The 17,377-nt window shown below is 43.0% G+C and overlaps 1 protein-coding gene across 6 annotated transcripts in view; it reads left to right on the top strand.

Annotated features, from left to right (window-relative positions):
- The window catches only part of TEAD1 (TEA domain transcription factor 1), a 138,693-nt gene that overhangs the window by 44,218 nt on the left and 77,098 nt on the right, over nucleotides 1-17,377 (top strand). For all 6 annotated transcript variants that reach the window (XM_079310174.1, XM_079310177.1, XM_079310173.1 and 3 more), the window contains exon 3: nucleotides 4,366-4,619. In XM_079310174.1, the coding sequence (XP_079166300.1) occupies nucleotides 4,472-4,619 (148 nt within the window). In that variant the 5' untranslated portion in view covers nucleotides 4,366-4,471. The remainder of the gene's footprint in view (nucleotides 1-4,365; nucleotides 4,620-17,377) is intronic.

Here is a 17,377-nt window from a genome sequence, read left to right as displayed (position 1 = left end):
CTAAAAATATAATGTGTTCTTAAAAGTCTAATTTACCCCTTCAGCACTCGAAATCTCTACCCCAAGAGTTAAGTTTATTTTTATTTTGTTTCTGAAAGAGATGTTTTAGAAATATTGCTCTGGCTGTAAGAATGATTTGATGGCATTCTGCATGTATTCATAGTGAGAAGTTCAGTGTGGGTATCAATGATGTTCATTCTCAGAAATACCTGCACTTGATCCCCTTAGAGCAGAGTTTAGGAGACTTGGGAGACACAATGGGCTTTTTCCTCAGACAGCTCTCAGAATCAAGGGGTGTTTTAGTCCTTCTGGTGCTCCTGCTCCACGTCTGCAGAGCATTAATTAATCCTTTTCCTGTTTGACAGCACAGGGAAGGCACCATTCAGCACCTGTACACTGAAATTCAAGGAAGTAAATTGATCAAACACAGAAAACAGGTTAACTTTTGGAAGACACTGTAAAATTAGACCCAGCTCCAGTGACTTTGGAAAGGCAGCATTTTCCACTTTAGCTCATTGTGTAAATATTGAGGGTTATGAAAGGTACCAAGGCTGTAGATCTGCACTTGTCATTTGCTCCTGTGAGGATCTCAGTTGGTCTGTGAGCAGCAGCTTTCTGGGCAAGCCCAGGTTTGCATTGCTCATAAAGTGAAAGGCATGAGAGAATGTTTTGTGCAGAAGAAACAAAAGAAAACCATTTCCTTGATAAGGCTATCATTTGGTCTGAGTTAAACACATTGGTTTGATGGGCTCTGACAACAGCTAGCCTTGTTCCTCTGAGATTTTAAAGTCATTTTTTGAGTTGCTGTAGTGAGTGAGCACAATGACAGTAAGTCATATCTTGTAGCTCACTGAGCTGCCTTGAATGGCCTGGCTATAAAACATGTTTATAAAACCCTCTGTTGCCCCTGATGGTTTCTCTAAGTCCCTAAGTGTGACATTGATGGGGGGGACATACCTCCATCACACAGAGAAAAAGTGTCTTAATGACTGCATGAGGAAAAGAGATACATTTAGAACTGACTTAACTGCACTGAGTAGAAAGCAACTGCAAGACAGAAGCATTTGGTTTGCAGCTAGAAGAGTTTTATGTCTTGAGATGTTGTGAGGCTGGTGTTAAAAGGAAAACTCTGAGGAGAGATCACCTAAACTGCAGCAGTGTGCTTTAAGCAATCTTAGAATGCACAAAAAGGTGAGCCAAAATCTTTTGGGTTGGTTTGGGATTTTTTTCTCTATTTTTTTGTGGGTTTGGGGCTTTTTTGTTGTTGCTGTTGTTGGTTGGCTGATTGGTTGGTTTTCTAGGTAGTGTTGATGTGTTTTAATTTTGATAACAGAAAGTGCAAGCAGGGAATTGGTTCTCTGAAAGTTCACCAGATAAAAAGCAAATACAGAACTCTTCAACTTGACCTGTCATGTGTACAAGCTCTGATTTTGGCCAGGGGAGATGGGGCTAATTGCCCCCAGGAGCTTAGCTCTTCCTCTGCTGAAAGCTGGCATTGCAAGATTTGGAGATTGCTGATATAAAGTAGGCTCACTTTTTAAAGTTTTTTATAATTTTAAATTGGATTGCAAATCCACATTTTTTTTCCACACGAGTTTTACAGCTCATTAGAAATGTGCAAAAAAAGCTCATCTGTTGACAGCTTGTATTATTTCTGATAGTCCTGCTGAACTCCAGCACAAATCTGAAATTTTTCATAGTTGAGTCCCTAGAATTCAAGCTAAGGAGGAGGTGGAATTGCCTTTTGATACGTAGAGCTGAGCTGGAAATGATTAACTGAGCTGGCTCATTTCTTTCCTGAAGTAAGAGGGAGCCATTTAGCAGTTGCAATACAAGGTTTGTTTTTTTTTTCCTCCTTGGCCCTCTGGCTTGATCTGCAGTGTCAGCATTCACCAGAATGGAAATCACTTAATAACCTTTATAATAATGAATAACCTTTAATCTCAGAGGTTTTCTTCCAGCAGGCTGCTCCACGCCCCTGTTGTACAGATGTTCTGCAAGGTTATCTTCCATTTTAGAGGCTGGAACAGTAGCTGTGAGTGCCTCAAGATGATATCCAAGTAGGTAAAGAGGAGTGGGAAGGGAGATAGCACGTTAGTGAAAATTCACCAGTAAACACAACGCAAGATATAACATGACTATCAAGTACATTAATTACTTTAGAGCCTCAGCGTGTTCCTTGTGCATTTTAATTATTATTTCAGCATAATGTAATAACAAGGGCTGGTTTCTGAGATGATAACAGGACTGGAGGCTATGAGTGTGGCAGGTTTGGTGAGCAGAGGGTGGTTGATGTGAGCAGGAGCTGCCCCTGGCTGTGCTGGCCTGGGCTCAGGGAGGGGAAGGATTTCCTGCTGCAGTCACCTTTGGGAATCAGAGCCAGTGACGTGTCCCACCCCGTGCTGCCTTCTGCTGAAATGCTCCTCATGTTTCCCTCATGTGAGCCAATAAATCCCCCATTTTCCCCTTCACTGTTGCAATAAAACTGACCTCTCCCTCCAATAATCCCTATCAACATTCAATTACCTCTCCTTTGCCAGAGATCCCCCCTCCATGTGAAGGTTTAAGTGGATGTGATTGTTTTTGTCTCTGTGCTCGTGCTTGGGCTAAACCTTGCACACAAGATTCAGCTCTTCCAGGGGTTGAATCTACCCTTCAGCCTCCTGAGGATTATGAAGGAGAGGGTTTCACTCTTTTACCAAGGTTTGCATCTCCCTTTGTGTGATGAAAACTTCAAAAGTTTTGTGCCATTTCCCAGGCAATAAGCGGTGCATTTGGCCAGAGCTCTCCCTGCTTACACGTGTGTGGCTCCTGTGAATCCAGCTCCTCATTATCAGTTATTAAAAGGCATTTGAGGCAGTGATTAGCCTGGCTATAAGAGGGGGCAGAGGCACTAACATTTTCCTAAAATGCCCAAACCAATGCAAAGCCAGGAAATGCCTCTGTAGAAGCAGGCAAGCAGGGAAAGCTGAGTTCAGGGGAGCCCATCTCACTGCTGCTGAGCTCCTGTTGGAGCCTAGAGAAGGGGAAATACCCCATGCAGGGATTGCTGATGTTGGTTTGTGCTCCCAGTTTCCCCAGCTGCAGCTCTGGTTTTGTGCAGGACATAGTGGGCTCTGGGGGACTGGACAGTCAGGTTTTGGTTATCTCTAGTGGTTGGTTGGATGGGCAGCTCAGGTGAGGGCTGCTAGAAATATTTCCTCTTTCAGGCTCTTCTCCAGCCCTAAGGTTTTTAGCCAGAGGTGTCATGGCCTTCCATGTGCACCCTGCCCTTCTTTTGCTGTTCTGCTGCTTTCCACTTGTTCTTTTATTTGATCCTAAGACCCCAGAGAGAGACATCTCAGCAGGAGGACAGAGGTCTCTGCAAGGGGAAGCCCCTCTCCTCTGCCCTAGCAGGGTAAAAATCTCATAATTCAGGGGTTTTCAGTGTTTAGCCAGGAAATGTATTTTTAACTGTGTTTGCAGCTCATGCGTGCATGTTTGAACACTCCCATCCACTTAGATCAGTTAGAATCACCAAACTTCTTTTTTTTTTTCAAAATAAAACTGCATTATGCCTAGACATGTTGAGCCAAATCTGTTCCTGGTGTTATTTCACTGACTTCCAGAAGAATTACACCAGAGGTGAACGTGGTCTGCTATAGCAGCTTTTTTGCCTGGAGCAAGACTTTACAACAGAGTTGTATTTCTCTCAAAAATATAAAAGGAACACTGACAGATCTGCAGCTCTGCTGGTGTGAGCAGGTGCAGCTATATTAAATTATTTCTTATTAAATTGATTCAGCAACTTGAAGCTTGTAATTTTTGTTCTGCTGTGGTTCTGTGACAGAGACCTTTTAAATCAGGCAAAGCATATATCTTCTCTTGTAATTCCTTGCTCTGGTATTATCATTTTAAGGATTTCTTTTTGTATGTGGCTTGGATTCTGATTTTATTATTTATTTGGGTAAGATTTGAAAATTACAGCCTCTTCCAATTAATTACATTGAGCTGTGGCATCACTGGTATAATTCCATTTAATCCACTGACATCCAGATGAATGTGAACAAGAGTTTCTGCTTTTGTTTTTGGGTTCAAATGGTTTTGGGCTCTGGTGGCCACTGTGGCATGAATTGGTGTGCTTCACTTTCACACTGGCTTGTACTTCAGCCAGATGCAATGTGACTGGAGAGTTTTGCCCCACTTTGCCTACATGTGAAAGATAATCTGAGAAAATGTGGTTGAGTTCCCCTCCTGGCACCTCTGCCCGTTTGGGGTCACAAATTCTTCACTTCTCCTGGGTGCTGCTTAGCACGAGCAGCAGGCAGGAATGTTTTCCTGGGGTTCCATGGCTTTTAACACCTTTTGGGGCTGTTTGTGTTGCAGGTTTATCCCCCTGAAGACTCCAGGCTTCGGCTTGGAGACGCCAGCCATCACCATTGAGCCCAGCAGCTGGAGCGGCAGCGAGAGTCCTGCCGAGGACATCGAGAGGATGAGTGACTCTGCAGACAAACCCATTGACAACGATGCAGAGGGGGTCTGGAGCCCTGACATTGAACAGAGCTTTCAGGAGGCTCTAGCTATCTATCCACCCTGTGGGAGGAGGAAAATCATCTTATCAGATGAAGGGAAAATGTATGGTAAGTGCTGTGCGTTTAGCCTTTGGAAATAATTGTTCCAACGGGAGAGCTGCAAAGCCTGGCTGGCTGCTACACTGTGTTCCTGCTTCTGGTTTTGGTGCTTTTGGGGTAAATAGTGAAGAAATCTGTGAGGCTGAGAGAGCTCAGCTGAGCTGATGTGGTGTTCAGGACTTCCCAAGCCATTTCCTTTTCTGCTGGCACTAGGAAAGTCATACTGATACAGAATTGTGCTATTAGTTACCCTATAGTTCCCTTTGGCAAGATCTGTGCTGTGGCTGAATGTGGATATTTAAAAGCAGCATGTAAATGTGTTACTCCTCAGGCATAAAAAGTAATCAGGCATTTTTCTTTATTTTTCACTAAGTAGTGAAGACAGGCAAATGGGACGTGCAGTGTGTGTGGTGGTGTGGCAAACTATGCAAAAATGAAAAATGAAAAAAATCCTGATTGAAAAAAAAAAAAAAGAAAAAGAAAGATACAAGTTAGGAGCTCTTTTCCCTTTTCCAAGCTCCTCCTTGGGGCCAGCAGAACCCTTGTGTGCCTGGGGGTGGGTGGCACTGCCTTGGGATGGGTGGCAGTGCCCCAGGGATTATCAACCAAAATAAGGGCGGCTGCATTTTTGTTTTTTTAATCAGGATCCCTACAACCGCAGTAGTCACCCCTGAAATCTGCTTTTTGGTGTTTAGAAGCATTTTTTTTGTGCCATTGTATAAATTAAAGAAATTAACATATTTATCCATTCATTGCAAGGATCTCTGATTTAGTTTAATGGTTCCTAATCCTGAATGTTAACTTTTGTTGAATTATATATGTATAAAACTATTTGTGCATATCTAATTGCTGATTAATACTGGTGGCTAGTAACACCATAAGCATAGGCACATCTCATATTTATGCTAATCCTTAATCAAATATAGTTAATTTTCAATCAGAAAAGGAGCTATGCGTGCTTGATGCTGAAAACTTCACTTCAAAGTGCTGCCCTGAGTAAAAAAAAAAAAAGTGTTAGGAAGTGCAGGGCACTGTATGAGCAGAATTTACATTCTGACTTTGCAGGATGAACTCATGCTTTCATTCTTCAAACTGAGTGACTGCTTTGTAGTGTTTGAGGATTTATTGAAACCATGCTAGGTTTCTGAGGACTTCCTAATAGAGTCTTATGGCCCTAAGTGCATAATTATTCTCCAAGGATTTTGAAATCAAAACAGTGTAAGTGTTTTACATTCTGTGTGGCATAATGAAAATAATTTAATGCCTTTTAGTGGCACACCAAGTTTATTTCACTTGCAAGAGAGGCATTGCAATATGGCCAAGCTTCCATAGGGTTGGGGGATAGTGTAATGTGTCAGTAATTCATGGACCATGTAAGACAAAAGGTCAAGAGAGCACCATTTCATTTTCTAGCAGAAATTACCTTTAGGTATGGGCACCAGAACAAATCTGATCTTTATGGGAGCAAATATAATGATCAGTCTGTGTGGATTAAGTTAAGCAATTGTAGTTTTTGATCTTTGGAGGGAGACTTTGAGAAGAGCAGAGATTTTGCTTGAAGAAATATTTGAAGTCTCTGCCTTTGATTTAATGAGAGCTTTGCAACATTCATGTAAGCAAGCAGCCAGAGTTTCTTCACTGCTCTTTGTGGTGGTCTAAAAACCACCCCCAAATTGGCATTTCTCAGAGGTTTGTGTTCAGCTGCCTCCAGGGGACCCAGAGGATTGCTCAAGGAGCACTGGGGGCACTGGGATCTGTGGGTGAGGGGCTCAGGGGGCACTGGGAATACTGGGATTTGTGGTGAGGGGCTCTTCCCCTGGTGTCCCCTATGGCAGGGCAGGGTGGCTCGTGGTGGCAGAGCTGCCCCAGTGGCACTGAGGGACATCTGTGGCTTGTCCTGTGTCACCTCAGCTGTTCCTCCACAGCTGAGAGCTGGGGTGAAGGAGGGAAGGAAAGGGGAGGGTGTTTCCCTCTCCCCTTGCCTTCCCAAAAATGTAATTTAAGACACAAGAGGATGAGGAGAACAAAAGACTTTTGATCCTGTCCCCACAGAAAGGGTTGCAGGGGCCCCTGGCTGGAGGAAAGGGATGTCCTAACATTTTCATTCCTGCCTTGGGGCATCCTCAGGCTGCAAAGACAAAACTGTGACCTGTGCAAGAGCAGGAGCATTTCAGGCTCCTGGCTTATGGCTCCTTGAAGAAACCCTCAGAAAATGAAAGGAAAGCTTAATGAAACTCTTGTTTTTAAATTTATAGAGAAGGCTTGGGTAAGAAGCAAAGACACTTGTTTTGGTTTGGATGGGCAAACTCCAGAAACTGGTTTTGAAATTCTTGAGAGAACAGGAGAACACAGAAAAGCCAAGGGATGTGTGCTAATTTTCCTGCAGAAAAGCTCCATCCATCACTCCTTTTCCCTTTCCTTTGTCAGTGAGGTTGTGAAGGTCTTACAGCATTGGTTTTGCTCCTAGGACAGTATTGACTAAATAAATAAAATAAGTAAAATAAATTAAATAAAATAAGTAAAATAAATAAAAATAAGTAAATAAAAATCAGAAAAAATGTGAGGAGGTTGTAAATGTGGAGGCTTGAAGGAGGATAGAGGAACACATCAATAAAGTGATGCTCAGTGTAGGTACAGAGGAAACACTGAGTTCTTAGCTCCATTTTCATGTGTCTTGCCAAGACATTGGTGAGACTTTTTTCCTCTGCACTGTTCCAAAAGAAGGATTGATCAAACACAAATATCCTCCTCTGGTACAAGCAGGGCACCCTGTAATTTTCTTTTCTGCCTCAGAGATCCATTCCCATGAATTTCCCTGTTTATGCTCTGACAGCAAAGCCCAGCCCCTTGCAGGGAATTGGCTGTGCTGTGTTGGGCTGTTGCTGCTGACACTTTAGTGACTTGTGGCAATCCCTGTGAACTCACTCACTGGCAGGATATCTGCCTGTGCTTGTCTTTGCTCCTGGGAGAGTGTTTTGGAAAAGATTACAAGAATGAAAGCTGCTGTGAAATGCAGCCCTACTTTTATCCCTTGCTGTAACACTGGAGTTACCACTGGATTGGATTTGGCTCTGTGTGCACATTTTCATATTTTATTTTATTTTATTTTATTTTATTTTATTTTATTTTATTTTATTTTATTTTATTTTATTTTATTTTATTTTATTTTATTTTATTTTATTTTATTTTATTTATTTAATTTTTTTTCATTTTGTTTTATTTCATTTTGTTTTGTTTTATTTGACTTTATTTATTTTATTTTATTCTATTCTATTCTATTCTATTCTATTCTATTCTATTCTATTCTATTCTATTCTATTCTATTCTATTCTATTCTATTCTATTCTATTCTATTCTATTCTATTCTATTCTATTCTATTCTATTCTATTCTATTCTATTCTATTCTATTTTCTCTGCAGCAAGATGTGGCTTTAGTGCCTCTCTAGGGGCAATGCCAAAGGTGCAAGTGGAATATACCTGCAGACATTTTGTTATCAGCACTGCAAATTTGGCCTCAAAGTAGCAGAGGTGACTTTTGCCTTTAAGACAAGAAAATAACTTGATATTAATTTTTGAGACCTGCAAACAGCTCTTCAGTTGTGAGTTTGCATTGGAGGTATTCATCTCTGCTTATGAGTATGTAGTGATTTTTAAAAGGAAGTTTTTTAGCATGTTTAGTAGTTTTACAGAGAAGAATGAGTACTAATTAATGTGAGAAATTGCATAGCAGCCTTTCAGAGCTGTGTATGTATATTAGGTTATACATAAAATCTCCTGTCATGCACTGCTAAGGGAAAAGGACACTTTCATCAAAATTTCTGCTCAGATAATAGAATTTTTGTATGATGAGTAATAACAGTCTTCATTTCCCAAGCACCTTCTGTAAATTGGGTATTAAGATTGAACTTTGAACTGGAACATTGACAAAAGAAATCCTGTTCTGTGGGCTTGCCTGATTCTGTAGCTGACTGCCATTATTTGGTGTTTTTCTGGGTTTCTATTTGGAAACTGTGAGGTAAATAGCTTTATGAAGGGTACAGTAACATGTTACAAATTATTTTTACTATTGCTTTTAATTTTAAAAGTTCCATGCAAGTTGCTGCCTCCATAAAGACATTGTTACCTTATAAAGTTTCCACAGTGTTAAATATATTTGAATGTGAATAAGGTATTTGGAGTGATGAAATACCAGATGTGAAGGATCAGGTTTCATGTTTATTCATCTGTTCCTGCAATCATTGTACAAAGATACTTTCTTGTGTTTGGGTTGTTTTGGGTTTTTGGTTTTTTTTTTCCCTTTTTTGTTCTCTCAGCATCGTGCACCAAATGAATGCAGTGGAGATGGGACTCTGAAAGCCACAATTTGGGTTTTTTGGGATGTAATAAGTGTGTCCAGAGGATCTGTGTGTGCATGCTGAGCCCTCAGCCAGGGAAGGGCAGCAGGGCCCAGAGAGAAGGTGTCTGCTGGTGTTACTGCTGAAATTGCCTGGTCACAAGCAGATCTGCCTGGGAGTGATTCTGCAATGTGCTGATGCTCTTGCAACACCAGCAGGAGCAGGATCTGGTTCTGTGAGCCCAGCCCCTGCACAGGAGTGGTTGTTGGGCTCCCTCGAGGATTTCTGAAATGTGGGGGAACAGGGTTGGATCTTTGGCTTTCAAGAGTAAATTGACAGTGCTTTGAGATTTTTTTTTTTTTATTTTTTTATTTCCCTTTCTGCCATAACCTGCTATCCTAAGGAGAAAATCCAGGTGGGATAGTGAGAGCTGCGTGTGACAAGGGTGTCAACTCCTTCTTGGTGGCATAAACCACAGCTGAAGTGTCAGTAATGCTGTGGAAGGGTCCAGCCTTCCACTGGCTCTGCTGGGTTGGGAGGATGATTCATTCCAAACAAAATGTGTGCTAGAAAGTTTTGCTGAAAAATTACACATCAGAAAAAGAGGGGCATCCTTTGAAAGTGATTTTTAGCACTTGGGCTTTGTCCTCTCTCTACTAAACATGCTCTCTGCAGCCACCCATATAGAGGGGGACTGGCAGAAAGTTGTGTATAGCCCTTGGTGGGAAATGTATATCCCATCTTTCATGGGAAATGTATATCCCATCTTTCATGGGAAATGTATATATCTTTGATGGGAAATGTATATCCCTTTGATGGGAAATGTATATCCCATCTTTCATGGGACATGTATATCCCTTTCATGGGAAAAGCAAGAGTGTGGCTGCTGCCCCAGCCTCAAAGTGTTCAGCAGCCTGGAGGAGGTACTGGCAGCATCAGTTCCTGCCTGGAACAAAGTGGAAGCTACCAGGGCAGGTTCAGACCAGGAATTTGTCCACTTCAGAGTCATTTAGTGGTTAATCCTATTTAAACAGAGTAAGACTGTGTCTTTCCTTTATGCCATTGTTCCTTGGGTAATACTCTTGTTTAGACCTGACACACATTAACATGAGACCACTGGAGTGATGCAACATCCAGGACACACTTAGGTGGTTGTCTGGGGTCATTTGTGTTGGCTGGTTTTTCTCCCAGCACTGGTTTCTCAAGATGAACTTGTGATCCTGTGATTGCAGAAGGCAGAGTTGTGCAGCTTTCAGAAATAGCTGTCGTGCTAGCAGGTACTTAGCACAGCCTGGGTCAGGCTGATGGAGTGTGCTAGTTGGTTGTACAGTACTGGGAGATCAAGATAATTGAAAACCCTGCATGCAGATAGCATGAGAAAAAATTGGCTTGTTTATTTGCTGTCATTCCTGGCAGAACTGGGATGGCCCCCAGGACAAGCAGCTTCTCTTTTGGGCAACCTGGGGACAACTTGAGTAAGGCCAACTCTTGGGGGCTGTGATGGGCTCTGAGGCTTGAATTCCTCTTCATGGGACCAGTGTGAGACTGGAAGAAGTGTCTGCACTTCAAACTGAGTCACACACAGCTCTGTGTGGCAACAGAGCAGTGCCCCATATCCCCAGAAAAGCCTGACAAGGGCACGGGGAGGGGAAGTTGTATCCATGTGGACACTCTTGTTCTGGGAGCCTTTATGGAATTAGAACAGACAAGAAAACCTAGGAATTGTTGTTTCCTGAAGAGAGAGACTTGGGCAGTGCAGGGAGCATCTTACATGGCCAGCAGCATAAAAAAATATTGATCAAAAATTGCCCCCTTAGCTCCAGCACCATCACCATGGTTTGTGCCAGCACCTAAGAGTGCTGGGTTTGGGAAGTCCTAAATGGCTGTTCAAGATGGACTAGGGGCCAGTGAGATGAGTGGTGACATCTGAGCCATGCTGGAGGGAAAACTTCATCCCAATATTCCCACTGTTCCCTTGGGTTTGCTCAGTGTAAGTGTGATATCAAATAACACTGTGGGGGACAAGGAGCAGTGGGGACACAAAGACATTTCACAGCATCTTTGGTTTTCTGGGGACATGCAGTCTCCTGAGGAATAGGTCTGTGTTCCACCCCACACCTCACAGGGGTGATCCTGGGCTAACTGTTGGAGAATAAATGCTGTGGTGGTTGTGACATGAGTCTTACACAATTCCCTGGGGGCCTGCTATTCAAAATTAATATGTATCTTATCTGAGTCTTATGGGGATTTCCTAACAGATGCATGAAGGATTTTTTTCTAGGTTGTTTGGGTTTTGTTTTTTTTTTTTTTTTTTTTTTTCTGGTGCCCTCGAGAAGTTTCATTAATACCATTGTAAGAATATTTTCCTATCCTACAAACAATTTCATGTGGGGCACTTGGTCTGGAACATCAGACAGAAACACTTCAGGCTCTGGGCTTCCAGATGATTCAAGTCTGGAATTTGAGTTTAAGAAATTAGACACTAATGGATTAACAGTTTACAGACTTCCAGTAGAAGCAATGGTTTAGTCAGTAGAAAAATGCTCCTCTGCAATTTTTTTCTGATTTTGTTCTAGGCATACAAAGTGTTCACACTGTTTGACTAAGGAACATATTTTTGTAAACAAAAATAATACAAATTGGGGGCATGAATGTGCTCATTCTGTTTCATGAATGCACTTTTAAGCACATAGAAGTGGCATGGCTTGTTAAACCTGATGTAAAAGGGACAGCACACATCCCAAATTCACGAGGGAACTGGAGCCCTGGGAAGGCACTGCACACGTGGGAGTTGCTGGGATGCCAGTCCAACAGTAATCTGAGTGCAAGTAGGTGAGGTAGAGTATGCCAGGTGTGCATGTAATAAAGAAAATGCTTTTTCAGTTTGCCTAATCATTGCAGCAGAGCAAAAACATCTGAAGTTTATTGGCCTGAAGCTGCTTCACTTTTCCTTGCTTCTACCTTTAACATCCACTGGTGTTTGGTTAGCATGGAAAAGGATTAATTAAATACAAATCACAGTTTAAATTGCATTTTTTTGTTGTGCTAGCAATGCAGTTGGGTAGGGAACACGGATGAGAAATGCATCTTGGATTCAGCACCAGTTTTACCCCTAAACTAGCAGGTAACATTTAGAGACTGAGAAAAGGAAAATGTTTACCCAGCTGGGTCCCAGTTTCAGGGGCTTGGGGACAGCAGGCTGGCTATAGTTGACAATTAATAATTTTCCATAGTGAAAGTAGTCTTTGGAGTATTTCAGCAGGTGCCTTCATGTGGCCTGGTAACTTCAGTTTTTAATTCTTTGAGCTGGAATTGCATTTTCATTTGTTCATCTCTTCCTTGGACGGACTGTCAGCAGTGAACCTTACAGAGAAGTGAATGGTGAAAGAAGGATTTACTGACAGCTCTATATAAATATCTGCACATATATATATGTGCAAATAGGTGTGTGAGTGTGGATAAAACGTGTTCCAGCCAACAATTAAAATGCATTGAGGAATCCTAAGCCTTTTGGCCACTTTTTGGCTGGGACCTTCCTTAGCTCTGGCAACTGGACTCAGCCTCCCGTGAGAGTGCTCTGCAAATGAAGGAATAGTGTGATTCATATTTGTAGCTGTTATTAGGTAGGCATGTGGGCATATATTTAGCTAGGTGAGCTATGCAGCATGCATTGTGTGCTACGTGTTTGGGGTATTTTTAGCTGCAGGAGGCCCAATCAGCAGCGTGCTGGGGAGAGCTGCTGTAAGGGATAGCACGGAGGAGGATTTTCCACCCTGCCAGGCAGCCAGGAAAGGCCACTGGAGCTGCATAGCTGGGTGGCCACAGCAGTGCCATGGACAGGTGGGACAGCTCAGAAAGCCCTTTGGCTCCTGGTGTCCCCCAGCCCCCGTTTGGCAGCAGCTGTCCCAGGTTCTGACCCCTGTGTGGGATATCTTGGAGCCTGGCATCTGAGCTCAGCAAGGTGCTGAAGGGCAGGGAAGATGCATCAGGGCTGGAAATACTGAAGAAAAAATTGAAATGAGGTAAAACAGCCCTTCAAAACCCACTCTTGTTAAAATTACAAGTTTTACAAGCCACCCTTGCCCAATGAAGAGAAGCAGCCTAGAGGGACTCAATAACTTGTCTGATGTCATCTGGGGTTTTATAGCAGAGCTGGGAATTGAGCCCTCTTCCCCCCAGTGCCATCTAAGCTCTAGTGCTGAAGGGGGTCCTTTCACAGCTTATCCAGTGACCCTTGGGGAGTTTAGGGCAACTGAGTGGGGCAAGTCCATGCTCCTGCATCCCATCCTGTGCAGGCTGCATCTTCTGGAGAGAGCAATCTCTGCATAATGTGACCACAGGATGCCTTGCTCCTCTAATAAGGCAGTTGACTGAGTGCCATTTTATTATTATTAGACATTTGCTTAATGTAGTAGTTCCTTGAAATAAAGCAAGAAAAGGTCCTTGAGGTGCTGTGTGTAAATAATGGAGAGTCAGAAGGAGTCTGAGATTTATATGGAGAAGTGGGTGGGAAACTGAGGCAGTATTTAGCCCCATATGGATGCTCCATGAGATGATGTGGTCCTTCTACAGAATGAGAGAGAGCCTGCTGAAAATAGGATAATTTAATTTGTTCATAACAGCATTATTCAAGGAATAAAAAAGTATGTAGCTTTATCCAAAGAAGTAATCTAAGAGGTCTTTACTCTGTGCCAAACTAAAATTCTGCTATTTAATTACCGATTTAGAAAATATCTTGGGCTCAATTTCCTCCTCAGTTACACTGTTATAAATCTAATGGAATTGTTAGAGATTTATGGCAGTATAACTGAAGGCAGAATTGGGTCCCTTATGTTTAAAACTTAGTTTGCCACAGAAGTAATAATTCCTGTTTTCTAGGCAAGAGTTTAAGAATTTTGCAGACCTCTGTTTCTGTAAAAGAAATATGAACTACAGTAGTGTGGGTGAGTGATTAATGCTGGAGGGGATGTCTAGGGGCAATTGGAATTGGCTGGTGTGGAAAATCCATGTGCAATTCAGATTTAGGATCTGTTTGCAGATGCCTCATAATTCAAAATGTCAAAAAACCCCCCCAAACCTTAGGCCTTCAGGTAGTAAATTAATAAACTGTGTGTTCAGTGTGCAGCAGGCTTTGCTGAAGTGATACCCTCATATGAGGTGTGGACTCATCCCATTCCCCTCAGTAAGGACTTAACTTTGAAATTGATTGTGACTCTTCACATCCTGACAGCATCTAAATCATGCTTAAAAAAAAAATAAAAATCCCAGTTTTGTTTTCTTTTAAATCATGTGTGTAATGACTTCAAAAGGAAAAACACTGCCTTATTTATTCAGACCTAAAGAAATCTTGTGTTAGTGCAGATCTGTTTTATCCACTGTCACCTCTAAAGGAAGGTCTTTCCAAAGGGCTCTTCATTGTTTTTCTCAGCTTCCACTTGGGAAAAGAGCTCAGCTTTGGAGGTTTTCAGGTTTTTCCCATATCCTGTTTGGAGGTGCCTCAGGCTGAGCAGCTCTGGGGAGTCCTGGCCCTTCCTGGGGGCTGCAGGGGATGCTGTGAGCATGGGCAGCTTCCCCAGGAGCACACTCTGTGAGCTGGAAACCTGCTGCTCTGGGATTTACATCACTTCTGACAAGTTTATGCTTTTTCTGGAGTGCTGCAAGCCTGCAGTGCATTGTAGGCATGGAAGGGAGTTATAGCACAAAACTAAAATATTGTTCCTTGGAAATTATGTAATTCAGTATCTGTTCAGAATGGCCAGTTTTAATTTAAATACAGTATTTAGGTCCAAGGTACATTTTTAGGAGCTTTATTTAGGAATGAATTGAAGAGTTCATTATTCTAACTTTGCCCCTATTTCTCTCCTTCCTCAGTGGTGCAGGGGGGGTGAGGCATGAGGTTATGATCAGTTCATCACACACCTTTGCTTCTGCTCCTTCCTCTTCCCCTGCTCCCTCCCATGGGACACAATTCTCCATGAACTTCTCCAAAGTGATTCCTTCCCATGGGGGGCAGTTTTTCCTGAAATTCTCCCTTCCACAGGGTTCAGTCCTTCAGGAACAGGCTGCTCCACCATGGGGCTCACAAGTGCTGCCCACAAACCTGCCCCAGTTTGGCATTCTCCTGGGGTCACAGGCATTCTCCTGCTCCATATCCATCCTCCTGGTGGATCTCAGCATCCCTGAGCCCAGGCTCAGCTCCCCAGGGGCAATTTCAGCATCCCTTGTGTCCTGTCTTGTTTCATGATACCTGTGACTTTTAAATATTGTATTTTGTTTGTTTTTTAAAATACTGGTAAGTCACCAACTACCTAAAAATTAGTTGCAATCTAAAGGAAGAAAGCCCCCCCATTGCCACTGAGGTATTCTGCAGCCTAAGCAGAGGCTCAGGTATTCCAGATATGATAGATGTGCAGATTGCATAAGACATCATGCATTGCTGGCTCTAAGATACAGAGTCCTGTCTGCCCTTAAACCCTTTGTTCTCCTGGCTGAATGCAGTTAATTAGCAACTGTCTCCATAGCAACTGCCTCATAGTACAAAAACATTGTCTCGTTTTTGCAGTTTAGCTTATCACACTGTTTACCTGAAGGGCTTTTCACTGCCTTCAGTCTCATTTGAGTTGGCTACATGCCTGCCCAGGGAAGTGAATTGTCAGGATAGAAAAACACCATGGCAGCGAGATGCTGAGCAGGGCCCTGCGTGGGGAACCAAAAACATTGAAAAAAGTAGTTCTCTGGAAACAAAAGTTGAAGTCTGCAGTGATTTATGTGCAGTTTTAAGGCACGTGACTTGCCAGGAATATAGTGCATTTTGAAATACTTGCTGTGCTTCTGTTTTACAGGCTGCCCTACGTGGTGCTGCCTTGCCTGTAGCATCCTCTCAAACCCATGGTGCTGTCAGGCACAGACCTTCATCCAGGGCCACCAGGAAACCCTCCAAACCTGCTGCTCCAGCTTGTTCTTTGAGAGGATGCTGTGCCCATCACTGTGTTCCTGTCCATTTTCCTCTACATTTACATAATTTCAAAGGACATCTGTGAATGTTGGTTCCACATGATGAATTAGGAAGAGGAAGATTTGTGGTCATGTAATCATCTGGAGATTTAGATTTATTCACATCAGTGGTGCTAAAAGACCTGCTGTGTGCTCCTATGACTCAGGCAGTTACAATGGGCTCAGATTAGTGCTAATATGCCTTTGCTGGTGTAGGATGACATATTTAAATCATGTTTGAACTTTAGACAGAGGTGTGGCCACGTTTTCACACACCTCTGTGGAGGCTTGCTGGGAGGTGTGAGTGTGTCATTGGTGTCTCAATCCCACATTTGTGTCTGGCCTGACACCAGCATGGTACTGCATGAGAGGCCATGTGAGAACTGTTTTCTTGCTCATTAATGCTTGATTTGTTGTGGTTTGTTTGTTGTCTTTTTTTTCTTAGTTGGCAGCAGAGAGGGTGAGAGGCTGATCTAGACTGGGGTGATTCCCATTTTACCCTAGGCAGGCCAAAAAGCAGAATTTGCCATTGAGCCATGGCACCATGCATGGCCTCCCTTCCCTTTCCCAGTGACAGTTTCATGGCAGAAGTGATTTTTCCCTTTCAGCCCAGGATGCTGCATCTTAGTAAAAAAGGTTAATTCAGTATGTGGTGTTTGAAACAGTCCACACATATGAGAAGGTTCTGGGCTCTCTCAGGATCAAAAGGAGGAAGTGTACCAACTCTGCCAGTGCTGCTGGTGCACATTATTCTGTGGAGCTCCTGGTTGGTAGAGGGTTATTCCCTGCTCATGTTCACATCCACCATGGTTATTAGAATTCCAGCAGTGCTGGAAGTCTGCAGGCAGGATAAAGGCTCCATTGTAGTAGGTCTTGTGCTCACAGGATGAGACAATCTCTGCTCCAGCTGTTAATAGTCTGTTTTAAGATCAGTGGTGTGAGTGGGTTTATCACAGAGAGAGGGAGAGAAAATGTACAAAGCACCCTTGGTTACATGGAGAAATTTATGTATCTCAGGGACTTTGGATGATGTTTGTAGAGTTGAAAGGAAATGAAATGCTATTATTTTTTTGCTGCTCATCCCCACAGCCATGGGGCACTGTGAGGGAGCAGGAAGGGAAGGGGAGGTGGGCAGAGAACTCGAGGAGGTGCCAGACCCAAGGGTGGGTGAGGCTGGCGACAAAAGGGCTGCTGAAGTGGGGAATAAAAATTCCCTGTGATAAATGGGCTCAGTGTTTGTGCAGAGCAAGCTGCCTGCACCTTCAGGCTGCCACACAGGCTCTGCCATGGTCACTTGGAACAACAGATGCTTGAAGTCAATTCCCTGCTTCCTCCCAGTGTGTCAGACTGTTTGCTTGCATTCACTGATCCTCCACAAACTCTCTTTGTCTGGAGACCACAGAGAGTGTCCAAACTGTCAGGGTGTTTTCCAGCCTTTG

This window comes from Erithacus rubecula (genome assembly GCF_903797595.1).
Source record: "Erithacus rubecula genome assembly, chromosome: 6".
In the NCBI taxonomy this organism is placed as follows: Eukaryota; Metazoa; Chordata; class Aves; order Passeriformes; family Muscicapidae; genus Erithacus; species Erithacus rubecula.
Note: the sequence above shows the minus strand (reverse complement) of the source record. Positions and strands in the feature narration are given on the sequence as shown.